The 15,616-nt window shown below is 37.9% G+C and overlaps 1 protein-coding gene across 1 annotated transcript in view; it reads left to right on the top strand.

Moving 5' to 3' along the window:
• The first annotated feature begins 661 nt into the window (after window positions 1-661).
• The window catches only part of LOC150080045 (synaptogenesis protein syg-2-like), a 294,352-nt gene continuing 279,397 nt past the window's right edge, over window positions 662-15,616 (top strand). The window contains exon 1 of the mRNA XM_090381151.1: window positions 662-1,185. Within this exon, the coding sequence (XP_090237277.1) occupies window positions 993-1,185 (193 nt within the window). The 5' untranslated portion in view covers window positions 662-992. The remainder of the gene's footprint in view (window positions 1,186-15,616) is intronic.

Below are 15,616 nucleotides of genomic sequence, written 5' to 3'. Positions count from 1 at the left end.
TATTCTAAAGGAATCAAAGCGGCAAAGATAAACACTGAAATTAATACACTGAAAAGCGATTTCAAAACTTGAAAGAAAACCTTCAAACTGCTTAAATTGCAACACGACTTTGCTTCGCAAAACGAACAAAAAGTATGAATAAATTTAGTAACAAAAGAATAGTCATCGCTGTAAATTGATTTCTTTTTTTTACTTTATGCTATTCTCTGCTTTTCATTTTATAAGTAATAAAGCAGTTATGTAAATTCTTCTTTCATGTTTTGATCTTAAGGCACGCTTTATTTTTTGTAAAATATGTTATTTTTTTTCCTGGTAAATCATACATAATTTCTAGACATGCATTATTGATTTTACCTTTAAAATACTTTGGAAAGAAGTTAAATGCATTTAGTAGGAATTAATATAGAAAATGAGAAAAAGACTAAGTAAATACGAAACAAGAATAGTATGAGAAAAAACAAACTGACTAATTCTGAAGAAAAAAACGAACACAATAAAGTTGGGCAGAGCCCTGCTCAGAGCAGTGGAGAAATCGGCACCGGATAATGACAAACCATTGTACACAACGATACCAGATGGCGCTGCTATTCACTTTGCTCCATCCAATGGATAAAACAAGCAGCCGACCAACAACATCACAGTATTCTGTGATCGGCCGCGTAGCTGCAGGTCGACCAGGAGCGGTACTATCGGCTGCATGCTACAGTCCCCAGCACTGCTAACAAATGCACATCTGCACCGAGTGTGGCGTTATCTCAACACTGACCTAACTGTCCGTAGCCAAGTGCGCTCTCCTGCAGTAGGGTGAATCACACTTTCCAGTAGTGCCCGTGTGACCGTGCTCAGACTACCTGCGTTCGCCTGGATGCGGGCAACGTTCCTGGAGGCGGTGGCAGCGCAATGTTTTGTGATAGCAAGATTAATTTCTCTCCGATGACAGTTCGGCTGATGATCTCATCCTCGACTCGGCCTCGCCGCTCTTGGCCTAAGTAATGTTGGCCAGAAGACGTTTTGTTCGGCACTTTATGGTGACACTTTGGCGGTCCGTTAGCGCTGGAGACGGAATGTCTGTATTAGAAAGGGCGTCCATTTCCCCTCTTGCTGGAAGGTGGAGGAACATTTTCCTCTTTCACCTTTTGGTGCTGACCGAATTGTCCGTCGCGACGTCCACCGAAGTGAAGATAGGTGAGTACAATTGTGTCAATAATCCTCACGCGACAATTCTCCGGAGAGGATATTCATATGGTGATGTTCATTAGTGCGTTGTTATGCCTTGTTACCGACTTGATTTCTGTATCACATGTTGTTTCCAGATGGACACTAATTTCTGGTTGTTAAGCACGCATTTATCTTTTCTATTACGTATCAATATGTAATTATTTATAATTTACTTCAGAATAATTTCGAATTGTGCTTAAAAACAATAGTTTAGAACAGTATCTCCTTTTTGATTTCAGCTTCTCATCCACTGCTACTTGTATGCGTTATTAATTGCTGCTAAGTAATGTTGCACGTGTCCACTTTGCTTAAAATTAATATCCCTCGCGTGCATTTTGTTCTTAAAATTAAATAAGATTAGAAAAATCGGTGTTCGAGTTTTTAAGCGCTGATCGATTTTTAATATCTTCTTCAAAAGTACGTATTTCTAAAGTGATGTGTTTTGAGAAAAAGTGAAAACACAAAGAAATATTTTAGTGTATGATGTATTTTTTTTATTTTGTTTTAAACGTTTTAAATAATTTAAATGTAAACAATAAAAGTTAATGGCATGAAGTAGAAAATGCAATCAGAATTGTAATCCTGAAAGTATTATAAAATCTTTTGTGAAAAGATAGATTAAAGAAAGTTTTCTTCCCATACTGGGATTACATAAATTTCTTCTTGAATTACTCGCGAAATATCTGTTTACACTGACAAGAAATTACCCTTGCATCCTAGTATTTATCGTCGTTTTGGTGGCTAAATAAATAAATTATTGCATCGCACGTGTATTACAAACCGTAAAAGATCTCTAGTATTAAATTTATCTTCACTTTGATAGTATAATAGTTTGCAGTTTTGTAGCGGAAGATTTATATTCATTGAAAAGGGATGGGAAGGAATTTACACACTGTGATAATCATCTGAGTAAAAGCATAATTTTGATAAAGCAAATTAAACACCGTTATTGGGAGTTATGGTATATTAAAGCTCGATTTGGTTCTGCCTTCTTACAAAACACAGCCACAATACTTGGGTAATATTTAACAGAAAGGATAGCTATTGAAAAATCAGAGGAAATATCTAGCACAAAAAGCAGAGAAAGAATACACTGTTCTTTACTAAATAACTGCGAAATGAAAACTCTAATGTGAGTTGTAGTTTCTAATCTGTGTGGAGCGGTGAAGGTGGGGGATTCCTATTATGACCGCAGTATTATGAAGTAGTGGACAGAAACAGTTCTGGAGAAAAAGTTATGAAAAACATTCCAAACCCATTTACTGGAAAGCGCACGGTAGAGCGGACGAACAATTGCCGAAAAACATAGAATCGATTCTTTGTGCGCCACTTAAAAGGAGCGGGTAAGGCTCCCCGCTATTGACTGTTGTCTTTTTATAGAAGTACGTTAGCAACTTTGAAATCTCTCGCGAAATTTGAGAGAGGAGATTCGTTTTTGATCCCTAAATTTATTTTTGACGAAATATATAAGTATTCGTGTATGAGAGCTTTTGAGAGCACTTAAAAGAAATGGAAAATTTGCCCAAGGCGGTGAGGGAAAACATCAGAGAAAATATAATTCAACTAGTTATCATCTTGAAAATGAAGTTAATACTATACTTATATTTTTGATTTGATTTAATTTTTTATTCGGCTTTTAGTAAATATTGCGTGTGTGTTTGCGCCCTCGATGAGTCAATTTGCTTTTAAAAACATAAGTAATAAATGAAGTTACTTCTACCGAAGTGAAAGGAAAATAAATGTGCACAGAGTTATCTAAAACTGCGCCCTTGCCTAAATAAACCCACCATTCAGTTTCATTAAAGCTCTTAATTCTCAGTCAGTCCATTATTCTAATTTTCCAGCTAAAAACCGGACATATTTTATCCCCTAAATACACAAGAAATAAAAACGTCTGGAAGGAGGTTTTTTATTGCAAAAGAAATCCAATGTGAGACTGCTTTTTTTAAGAGAGGGTGGCACACGGCTGTTTTCTGAAAGAGCGAGTGTGACGTCGTTTGCGAAAAATAATGGGGATCATTAATCTCCCCCCGTTAATTATGCAATGAAACTCTTAAAGCCAGACACGTACATCGAAATTAACGCCCAGGGGATAGAAGCGAACTGCAGAGAAAGAAACAGAAATTTTGCTAAGATATATTATTAGCTGTCATCAATTAATCAATGGAGTCCATTAAATTCTCCAGACACAAATCAGTAACGTTCGCTTTGCCAAAGCCGGATTCGCTCTCCGACAGCCCAACAATGTCTTCGCCCGGATGCTGGAGGGAGAACTTTGGAGACATCTTAAGTCATTGTTTTCTCTGCTCATTTGCCAAAGAACGCATTCTTGCTGTGTGCGTAAAAGTAATGTGGGTCCTTTGTCTTTGTCCATCTAGCCGAGGACAATTTATGGGTTCGAGCCGAGCGTGCAGCGGATATCCGAGACGGAAGCATGTAAAGTTGAAGCGGGTCTCATTTCATTAGTTTTGCAGTGAGTTGTCGTAATGTCTTCTAATTACATTTTATTCTGGCGACTTGTCCTGTTCAAGAAGAAATAGCTCGATGGTAATGAGCGTTAGCTGTCGCTGCCTAGCCCCCTCCGTTTCCGCCTCCACCGTGGCCATTGTAATTGTTGGCCTGTGTTGATAGCATAATTAACAGAGCCGGACAGATGACACGCAAGATCTTCATATAATGGCTATTGCGCGCCGCATAAGGCTGACATGCCAGATGGATGCCACTGGAAACGTCTCTTCTTAACGGAGAAATATTTAACTCCGGCGTTCGTTAGACCCAACGACCGTCCACCCAACAGACGAAGGAACGGAGGTCACTCGCTTAGCCGCCATTTATTCATAGGACCAAGAATTCCTATTAAATGGGCTCCCGATTCACGATCTAATTAGGAAGCTGCCTCCCGGATAGATGTGACCCGCGATACTGTTTGTGGCTTTGCAAAATAGAGAGCCTTCCTTTGAAGCATTTAACAGTTTCATTATTATTGATCTAAGTAAGCACTGCGACTTCACACCCAATCCCCATTAAGCTGGCATTGATTTCCAGATAATTTGGAGATTAAACTGGTTCAAAAATTGTCGGATATTTCTGACCGTAACGTACCCACCGACTGTGACGAGCTGTTAGGTTATCTGCAGCTTTCTGGTGAGAAGTCACCATGGCAACGAGAAAATTCGATTTCAAAATTAGGTTGTTATTTCCGGTGAACGCAAAATCAAGGTCTACTAGCTTAAAAAAGGATGTCTTTTGCCTTGGTAGCACTTATTAGATGGGCAATAAATTTAGTCACGAACATTTGCCCTCTTGAGAAAATTAATTTAATTATTCAGCGTCTCTTAAATTAAAGGATTGGTAACTCATTCACTTCTGTGTAGCGCAATGTAAATAAGATTATTTAAATTATCGTAGAATTTCTTTCTGTTTGGTTCTTTAATTTGGAACAAATAAAAATTATGTGTTTTAAATTGCTTTAATATAAGTTTTGTTTCTCAGGCTTCCCACAGGAAGAAATATTTTCCGTGATAACGATGGAGTACGAAACGAACAAGCCGAATTAATGTGAAGTACAATATTAGAATTTATGATGTCGGAATTCCTATGTGTTCTGATATATTCAGAAGGGCGTATCATATAAGATCCTTATCGTACATTTTGATGTCGTGTTCAAGAAAAAAGGTCTGCATCCTAACAAGATAATGCAACCTCTAGACAGTTTATTCATAATTAAAAGCATTTAATGCCTTTAAATATCTATTAAACTATGAATTTTATGCGTAACCAATAACTAGCTGTCGCATTTAGTTTACAAAACAGAACAGAATCACCCACTTTTAATTCAAACTAACTTTTCTTTAAGAGAATTCAGAACCCCTCATCTTATCTGTTATACCAGCTTTTTCCAAAAACTCCAGAGGATCACAAATTATCCAATTGAATAACGGACAAAAAATAATATTAATTGGTGTGCGCACGAAGAAATATAGATCAGGAAAATTACGATAGCTTTATTGTACATTCAGTCTGGAACGACCGAGTCCAGCGCATTACAGTTTCTAATTTTTCTTGCAGAATTATTCGCTAGCCATCTTTAATTAATTATATTTGGTTTGTAGCGCTTTTTCATTTCCTGTAATTAATGCTGTAAAATGAAACATAATTAACGCGACTAATCCACATATCTCAAATTTAATGCGTATTCTTCAAAGGCAGCAGTCACTTTTATTAAAACTGCATTACCGCAAAACCTGGTATCAGGTATCTGATCACAAGGGGACATTACGTATTCCTGAGCAAGCTGGAATTTTCAAATTAATCAAACGGAAACTGTACGCTGACTTCGGAATTACTGGGGTTCTCAATTCTGCTTACAGACTCGCAAAAAACAAAAAGGCAGCGCATAACCTTTGTATCTGGATGGGTTTAAGGTTGGGAAATTCGACAATGCCTGCTAATTTGAGCTTGAATTAGTTCTTGCTGTAATGGAAGTACAGGGAATGGAAGTAGGGAATGAATTAGTAGGGAATGGAAGTACAGAGACAGACGGGTGAAGAGTGAAAAAAGCTAAATCGATGAGTTGGAAATGAATAGGAACTGGGCAGTGACTAATTATTTAACGTGTTTTAAATGGTTTAGAAGAAAATCGAGGACTGAGAGATATTGAGCGCAGTGAGTTTGGGAAAGCGGAGCCATTAGTTAACTTGATTGCTTTCTTTTTAAACATATTCATGTCTATTTGGAGTTCCACCTCAGATAGGTAAACAACATTCTTTGGTAGGGTGTATTTGGCAGCTGAAACAGTTAATAGCGGTTCTGAGACAAATAATGATATCGAGAGAGTAAAATAAATTTAGTTCTTTTTTGGACGTTGAAATGTTAAAAGTTTAAGCGTAAAAGACTGACATTTATGATTATTCAAAGTAGAGCTAATCGACTCGTGATATTTATAAACGATACAAAATTTCTCGCGAAGATAGCTTTTAATAAAAAGAAAGTGTAAGTGCTTTCCCTTTAGCAATTACAGTTTACGAAGTTTTAATTAAATAACTAATTATTTAAATGTAACAAATGCCGAGTAGAGTGGTCTTTCTTTTGTAAATAATTGAGTAAGGCATTAATACCATAATAATTTTTACGAATATAAAATATTTCTATATTCATAAAAGCATTTCTTATACTGAAGTAAATTCAAAATTTTAAGATCTTAGACGATGAATTCGCTCAAGAGGGATCTTCCACTGTGTTTCGCGACCTTTTCCATTATCTTCCTGCTCCCATCACCTGCTTTCTTTTACACTGGAGAGATTTTCTAGAAAATGATGTCCTTGAAGAAACGGGAAGGGGGGTGACATTGTTTTGTGGGATGAATATAACATGATATCAGCACAGGGGTCTCTCTCTCTCCTAGTCTTTCACACTCCAATCTCGTAATCTTCACGCAGTTCGGTTAGATGATTTTCCGTGATAGGATTATTACACTCGAGAAAACAAAACATAAAGACGAGAATGAACAGAGAGAGAGAGAGAGAGAGAGAGAGAGAGAGAGAGAGAGAGAGAGAGAGAGAGAGAGAGAGAGAGAGAGAGAGAGGAGTTGTCGTTGGCTTCAAATGTGTGGTGACTGTAGTACCATCCAAGACAATAGATAATGCTGTTAGGTGGATCCCATTTTCTGTCCTTAAGAAGGTGTTTTTTTGCGAGAAATATCTCTGGCACATCCCTACTTGGGAAGTAGACCAAGATCAAAATAAAGATAAAGAAAGGCATGATACATTGCGCTGTGATACCGCTTAATCAAAATTTAAATGATTAAGCGGCATCACAGTGCAGAATTTTTCTCAATAATATTTTTTAAAGGAGTGCATTACGATGCACTCCTTTGGCAAACTGCATCCATAAAAAATATATCATAATTTAGTGAGCTTACTAGTGCACACAGTCAGTGCTAATCTCCAATGTATCCTCAATGGTTTCGAATTATTCGAATTGAGATTAAATAAATACATAACAGTATTTCCCTTTATATTCTTCCAAGTACCAACTTCCAAGAAGTTTAGCACAAATGCGCGGAACTCACTGGATCCATCCATACTTAAATTTGGAGGTTATTGCACCCAGGCTATCAATGTGTCGTTCACTCAGGAAATGACCTCTCAGAGCTAAAAGCCTACCTCAGTAGACTTCGACATTTGAAGCATTGTGTCTGGATGAAGCGATATTAATAAAAAAGAGAACATCTCATCAAAGAAATCCTCCATGGACGCTATTCAACCTTAAATAAAAAAATTAAATATATTTAAGACTGTTATATAACAGGTACTTTCCCGTCAGATTTTGTATTGTAAGTAAAAGCCTGCTCTTTCAACAAAAATTTATACTGAAATACAAAATGCTGAGTAGCTTAAAATAAATTAATATTTCCAAGATCACTAGAGAATGTTCCAGTTTTCTGTATTAAACATTATACGTTATTAAAATCAGATATTAATATAACAATTCGAATAGGGTGAGAGATATTGAGCGCTCAATATCTCTCAACAGATTGCTGATATATACGTATATTTGGAACATTTTTTTCTAGACGTTGTGAATTATATTTTTAAAGACTTTGGAAATGCACAGGGCATTTCAAAGTAGGAGACTATCAACATCCACCTGCAGTTGTGTTAATTACTGAAGAGCATATCGATGAATTGGCCGCTTCATCGACGGATGGAGCCAGCCAGTGCTCGTACAGTTTCACATTAATCTGGCATTCTAAGCATAGAATGTGGAGAGCATTATGGAATAAGTTACACCAGTTGCATGCACAGCAATTGCTACTAAAAATTAACTGACGCCAGAGGCATTCACTATAGGGGAACATTTTCGAACATTCAGCACGACAAGAAATGATTCTTCAACGTGCTTTGAATGGGACTGAGCGTATTTTCCATCGAATGGGAGGAGGAGTGATGAAAACCAACAACTGCTCTATTTGGGAAACAGAACGATAAATATACCTGTATCGGATCTGCTTTGCAGGTACAAAAGTAATGAAGCGTGGTATGGGTTCACGACATAGTTGTCATTGGGTATTTTTTCTTTGAGTGGCGTTGTGCCAACGCGTAGGTTAGAAAATCTACGCGGTCACATGTTGGTGATAAGTCGACCTCTTACATCCTACTGTCATACCTGGCCATCAGGAAAGTAATGTGAAGTGGAGCACCATCATGAATGATGGTGCTCCGCTCCACATTACGCAACTAGAAAAACAATTGTTCATATCAATTAATCTTTAGCGCAGATCCTCTACTTCGCCGATGTTGTCTATATGAATGGCACCCCAGATCACAAGACTTGACATCAGCTGATTTTCAGTTATGAAAATCTACCTCAATTCGCGCGAATATAGAAGAAATATGGCATATTTGCGTGCGTTGAAAAATGCAATACGCCGAGAAGTTGCATGGATTCCAAGTGATATCTTTATTTTTCGGTAATACTACGTAAGACTATGCCGACGATCAGTAATACGGACATTGATCAGTTTCATCAGTAATCTCTATGTATCTTCCTCGCTGCTCCAACCTAGGTTTGGCTCAGGTGAATCAAAGCCATTGGGTATTTAAAGATAAGCAAATCTTATCTTCTATCATTCTCTCCCACTCAATTCCACATCTTCACTAATCTGATCTCTCCATCTTTTCCGGAGTCTTCCTCTCGGCCTCTTCTTGTCCATTTTCATCTCAAGCATTCTTCTCGGTATTCTGTTCGAATTCATTCTCTTCAGATGTCCAAACCATCTCAAACGTGATGCAGTCATCTTCTCTCTCTCTCTCTCTCTCTCTCTCTCTCTCTCTCTCTCTCTCTCTCTCTCTCTCTCTCTCTCTCTCAAACTTTCTGTTCCAAAGTTCATTCTAATGCCAATATTTCTAATTTGTCTATTGTAGCTTTAGCTAGCATTAAATTTTAATGTTAAATTTTAATCATCAGTAAATTTTAACTAAACGTCTCAATTACGTCACTTTGAGCATCAACCCCTTCTGGGACTGATGCTCAAACTTTCTGCAACTTGTCGAGTAGCACTGTAAAAAATACAGTGTGTGTGTGCCCATATTTCACCCCTAATCAATTTTAATTGTATACCGACATTGGCATCCTGTATATGAGAATTAGATGCACACTTCAAAGAAAAAAGAAAGGGATACTCAAAATGCGTTAAAGATATAACATTAATATACAAAGATGAAACGCGGTCAGTTGTGTGGGTGAATTTATCTATACTGACACCTCGCTCTTAGGGTGGCGCTGGTACAGAGGGCAATGTTTATCCAAATCACCAAATTGTTCATTAAAAGAAAGAACGTTTCTTATAAGAAAATGATCCAGTGAGTTCTGAATTCAGATTAAACAAACTCACCATTTGGCAAGCAGAAACACGTTTTTCAGACACGCACACCTTACTGCGGGTACATATAATTATCGTTGATAATGGAGTCGGCTCCAGTGTTTAATGCGAAGGTGCCGTGCACTCGGATCGTGATGGAAGATGCGTTTTATTCAATGTACGGCACATTTTTGTCTGTAACATGAACCGTTTTGTTGCGAGCTAAATCTCTGCTGGGAAAGGTTTGCCGCAGTACCCAACAACATCGGCTACGCTATTATTTTGACAATACATGCATTAGGCGTGGTGTCGCACTGCGTCCCGGTAGCATTAAGAAATGAGTGCTAGTGTTACTTATCGGAGTCAGCGGATGGACTATGAGAGAGAGAAAGTGAATCCTCTCACGTTAATAGGAAGTTTCGAAGCCGTGGACTTCGAACGAGAGAAGTCTGCATTACTTAAAAATAAAATGAACTCCTCTATCTGCTTTAAAAATGATAATACTTTAATCGCGTATAAAGAATCAGTAGTTCTGAAACTATTAAATAAGTTATTTTTAAGAAAATATACTTTTCTAGTTAATAAGCTTTAAATTACATTTATTGGAAAGTCACGATAAAATTTTTACAAAATTTTGACTCAATATCCAAATGACAGTTTCTGATTGAATTCTCTAATAGGGACAGGTTGTTGATTCTGCAAGATTTAAAATTACCACGAGAACATTTTTTTTAGAATTTTATTTCGTTACATTAAATATAGTCATCGGTCTATATTTATTCTTGAAACCTGCTGCACCTTATTAGCACACTTCGGAAAGAAGGTCAGATTAATGCTAAAGGATCTGGCCCATTTTCTGGTGAAGCTTAGTTGACATTGATGAAAACAGGCCTACTCGACGTGTTGCCCATTAATAAGTACTAGAGCAGTTCGCCGACAATTTTGTAGGATGAGTTTCAGATCTGTATTTCTAGAAAAATTCCTTTTCTTCTGGCGAAACTTAGTTGACATTGATTAAAACAGGTGATGTTAATTATTTATACGGGTTGATGTTTAACCTCTGTTACTCTGAGTACACCGTATATATATTAAGTAGAGAAAATGGCCTGCTTTGTTCATGTGGTAGCTCCCTCGCTGGTGACACAGTTGGCATAATCGTCCTCACCGGCTGAATTCAAATCCCGTCAATAACGTGAAGAATTTCTAGGGATCTTTTTTCGCAATGTGGCTGAGTTAGTGTCTCAGGAGAGGGTAGAATGTTTTTTTTTCCAGAAAATTTGCCAGGGAATACACGCAATTTGCAATCATATTATATACAGCGCCGTTATGACTTAAGTTGGTGATACACCTAAAACCCTACAATAACCAATCATGTAGCGTGCGTGTCCGAAGTTAGCTACGCTGCGAATCCGTAGGCTGCCACAAAAATTATGCACCCTCATTACCTCCTGATCTCAGTTTTTGGGTGCGGCTGCGGTAAAAGAGAAATATGGATGTCCCAAAGAGTAACGAGAAACTGAATGCTGGACTCACACGTAGCTAGAATGCAGATGTATTTATACGAAAGATATCGAACGACTTCACTTTGTGACAGAATGGTGAATAGAGATATTTACTTGGAGGGTTTAGTGCTCACGTGGAAAATGCAGTTATCCACGTGATTAGTTCCATCACTTCATTTTCTGCTGTTACCTTCTAGCAGTATCATAAATGTGAGTGAGTTGTAGTATCAGCAGATAGATGCAATGAAACAATATAGCTTCTACGGCATCACCCAGCGTGGGAAAATTTCGCCATTCATTTCAGTTGTTTATCAGGGATCTGTCTTATCATTTGGGGAAGGGAACTGGAACATTGCGTCTCCTGTGGATATTCTAGGAAGTGCAGAGTGAGGTTTATCTGCAACGCTTCTAGTATCCTAAAACTTTGGAATATGCGGTTTGGTTTTCACTTCTAGGGACAGAATCGAAAGGAATTTGCCATGCAATAATACCAAAAAATACACGCAGTAGCACTTTCTTTTGCATTTTGAACGTTGACTTGCTTACTGCTGAAAATCCTCATTGGAAGAGTGACGTATAGTAATGAATGATGAAATCGTGAAAGAAAATATCCACACAGCAAACTTCTTAACAGACCTCTGATATGAGCTCTCTCTCTCTCTCTCTCTCTCTCTGTATTATAATGAATAATTGTGTGAATATTACAGAGAATTAAGCACTTCTATCTAGTTTTGTTAGGCGCTACGAATTTTGTCCACTGCTGGATTCATCTAAAAATACCGACATACTCATTTAGAAATGGTGATATGGGTAAAAAAAAAAAAAAAAAACAAACAATAATGTAATACCAACATCGGGTGAACTGACAAATAAACAGATATAGCAATAATATAACGCAACTCAAAGATCCAATTTCATTTTCTTCCTCATTTATTCCTTCAACTTAAGTTTTCTGGGACAAACACCCTTCATACGTATTTCCTGATTATTACCATCTACAGAAATTCAAGTCTATTGTCAACGGGTATCTTTTTTCATCTTCTCAGCCTTCAAAACATGCACGGTGGAAAGAGGTTCTAATACCTCTTATGCTTGGGGTTCTCCTAAAAATGTATTTATTAGTTAACACCGTTATTATGACTAAACATTTTAAAGCAACATGTCCTTATCAACAAGTTTCACAGAGACGTATTTACTTACATGATTTTAAAAATTACAATACGCATCTAAATCCCCACCGTCCCCTCATAAAAATGAAGGAGGGAAGAAGAAGAATATAAAAGATAAACTTTTGATCCCATTAATTAAAATTTGATTAGAAATGAAATGAAAATGAATCGATTGTTTCGTTATAGGAGTACAATAATACACTGAAAGGACAGAATTCATGGGATACCTGGTCCATCCCTTCTGTCTTAGCGAAAGGGCTGTCACCCCCCCTCTCGCTAGTGGACGAACCCCCCCCCCACTTGGTAGGTATATATGTACACAGCATCGCAGCATTCACGTAGACGGTAATTCGTTGTCAGTATGGATAAGCGTCGTGAGTTAACCGACTTTGAAAGAGGGATGATAGTGGGTGCCCGACGGATGGGTCACTCTATCGCGAAGATGGGACAGAAATTGCACTGTCCCGTTCGACAGTATTAATATTGTATCGGGGATACGCCATTTCCGGAATAACATCTCATCCTGGACAATGCTGTGGGCGAAGAAAGGTGGTGGATGCTCGTGGCCGTCGACATCTGTCTCGTATTGTTCCAGCCAATCGAAGAGCGACAGTGGCACAAATCACCTCCAACTTCAACGAGGGAGGTGAACGTCTCCATTAGGACCATCAGGCGACCATTAGCCCCAATGGGTTATGGGAGCAGCTAACCGTGAGAGTCCCATTGCTAACACCATGATGCAGCACTCTACCCCTCAACTGGGCGAAAGGGCACCGGACATTGGATGATTGGAGATCGGTCATCTGGTATCTGTCGGAAACCGCACGAAGCTATACACCCGCCATATCAACAAGGAAACGTTCAGACAAGTGGACGGTCAGTAATGATCTGGGGCGTGTTCGACTAGCACACGTTGGGACCTCTGGTACTCTAGACGCATCTCTGAACGGTCCAGGTTACGTGTCCATCCTTGCAGACCATTTTCATCCCTTCATTGTCATCGTGCACCCACATGGCAATGGACTCTTCCAGCAGGACAACGCGCCTCCCCACAGAGCTGTGGTGACTAGAACATGGTTCAAAGAGCATTCCGCAGATTTTACCACCATGGAATAGCCTCCCCGTTCACGGACATGAACCCTATGGAGCATCTTTGGGATGCTGTGGAAAAGTCCGTTCGAACTTTGGATCCTCCACCCAAAAATGTGACAGAATTATGGACAGCGGTGCAGTAAGCATGGATGGAAATACCTGTGTAACGCATTCGTGAACTAGTGGACTCAATTCCTCGCTGTATGACTGCCCTTATCCGGGCGAAAGATGGGCCTACTCGTTACTAGGTAAGTATCCCATGAATTTCTGTCCGCTCAGTGCAATTAATAATAGTAAAAGATTGTACATAGAGAGAGAACCCCAAAAGTTACTGTATTCCACCCGCCTGTTTATAACCATTTTGCGTGGATGAACTTCTGGTAAGTTGTTCTTGTAGTTGGGTTTGGGAGCAGCGACCAAGGCAATATTGCTCCATGAATACTGTTTGTAAATTGTGGTCGATTTTCTGTGTGTTGTACGAAAAACCCGAGTTTCCGGGAGGAAAAAAACATGTTACACTTGCCTGAGACCGACTAATTCAGCCAAGTTGTAAAAAAAGGCCCATAAAAATTCCTCACGTCATTCACAGGTCGGGGGAACTCAGGTTTTTTCCACCTGGGCTGGAGAAGACGGCGATTGTACCAACTATGCTACCCACGAGGGCCTCCCGTTATGTTCAACGTCAGTGCCAACTATGGCACTGATTTTATATCCTACTAACATGAACAATACAGCAAGTAAGTTAGTGTTTCATGAAGGAAACTTCCGAAGTACCGTCATGGATGCCACGGAATCATTTATGAAATAGAGCTGTATTAAAATATAATATTTATTTTGGATGAATTTTCCACTGAAGTTCGGATTATTGAGGTAGAATTGTGCAGACTGGCCAGCACTATTCAAAATTCAAAAAACTTTTAATCAAATATTTGCTCCATTCTCGCAGTATCTGATCTTTTTCCAACGTTTTGAATGTAAGAGGCCTTTGAAGTCATTTTGAAGTTCGTGTCTAAAGGCAGTAGTTATACTTGAAGGTGATTCATCTGTGAAGGAGTGCGATTTCTAATCCCGAAATTCGGCGTTCTCCAACACAAGAGGCGAGCGTAGTTGGGAGGAAGTGTCCAATCGATATTCACATATCAGCCTTTCATTGGCTGGTTATTGACCTTGTGATGTGTTACCAAGCTGTATCAACCTGTGAGACAATTTGCGTCCCTGCGGTGTCTATCGTAATGGCCCACTCGATGCATTTCTGCTCCGATAAAGAGAGATACTTTACTAGCACAGGTTAAAGTGTGTTGCAAATTTTGATTGTGCGATATCCCAGAATAACATCTCAGTCAGAATTGATTACACGAGGAATTGCGAGGTAGCCCACACATGACGTATTCCAGGTAACATATTCAGAACACCACAATCCCACACATGCTAATTACGAACATTTTCCATTTATTTTTCACTAAAAAAATATTAAAATATTTTAAATTTATGCAAGGGAACATGTTTATTAGTTGCCATATGTTGTTATCGTATTTTTAAGAAGCGTTTTAACTTATCCAAGTATCCAAAGAAATTGCCTAATCAACGTATAATCCGATGTTAAATCTGTTAAAAAGGCAGCGAAAAAAAATACAAAATTCGAATTTCATATACATCAGAAATATTTACTTTTTTGGGGGTCTTGCATAACAGTACGGATTGACACTGAACATACTCAATTTTCTTTATAAATATATATTTCTTCTTATTTATTGGATGTTTATATGCACCACAATGCACTGCTGCTCAATATATTTCTCTGTTTTATATAAAAGTTAAAATAACGAAATATTATATTATACATTTTATATTATATTATAAATTTTACTATATTAATTAATTCATATTTTTATTTAATAAACAGTATATCCCTAAATAAAATGAAAGGTTACAAATATGGATTATAAATTCTTCTTCTTCTGTTACTAAATATGAATATATATTATCAAAGTTACACGAATTATAGGATATAAATATAAATTAGTAATAATATTACATTAAAGATCTTATCGTCTGTATCAACACCTTAGAATCTGCTAAAATAAACTTAAAAGTTACACTATTCCTGCTAAAATATTAGAGCGGTGCAAAGGAAGTAAGAAGCATTATATTCAGCTTGGGGAATCATTCGAAATGGTCTATAACAATATTCTTCTTCTTCTTTCCCAATAAGCATACTAATTGCTGGATAAAATAATTTTCAATCGGGTTTCCATCCTTTAATTTTCTTTGAG

This window comes from Mastigoproctus giganteus, chromosome 9 (genome assembly GCF_048544385.1).
Source record: "Mastigoproctus giganteus isolate SK-2022 chromosome 9, ASM4854438v1, whole genome shotgun sequence".
In the NCBI taxonomy this organism is placed as follows: domain Eukaryota; kingdom Metazoa; phylum Arthropoda; class Arachnida; order Uropygi; family Thelyphonidae; genus Mastigoproctus; species Mastigoproctus giganteus.
Note: the sequence above shows the minus strand (reverse complement) of the source record. Positions and strands in the feature narration are given on the sequence as shown.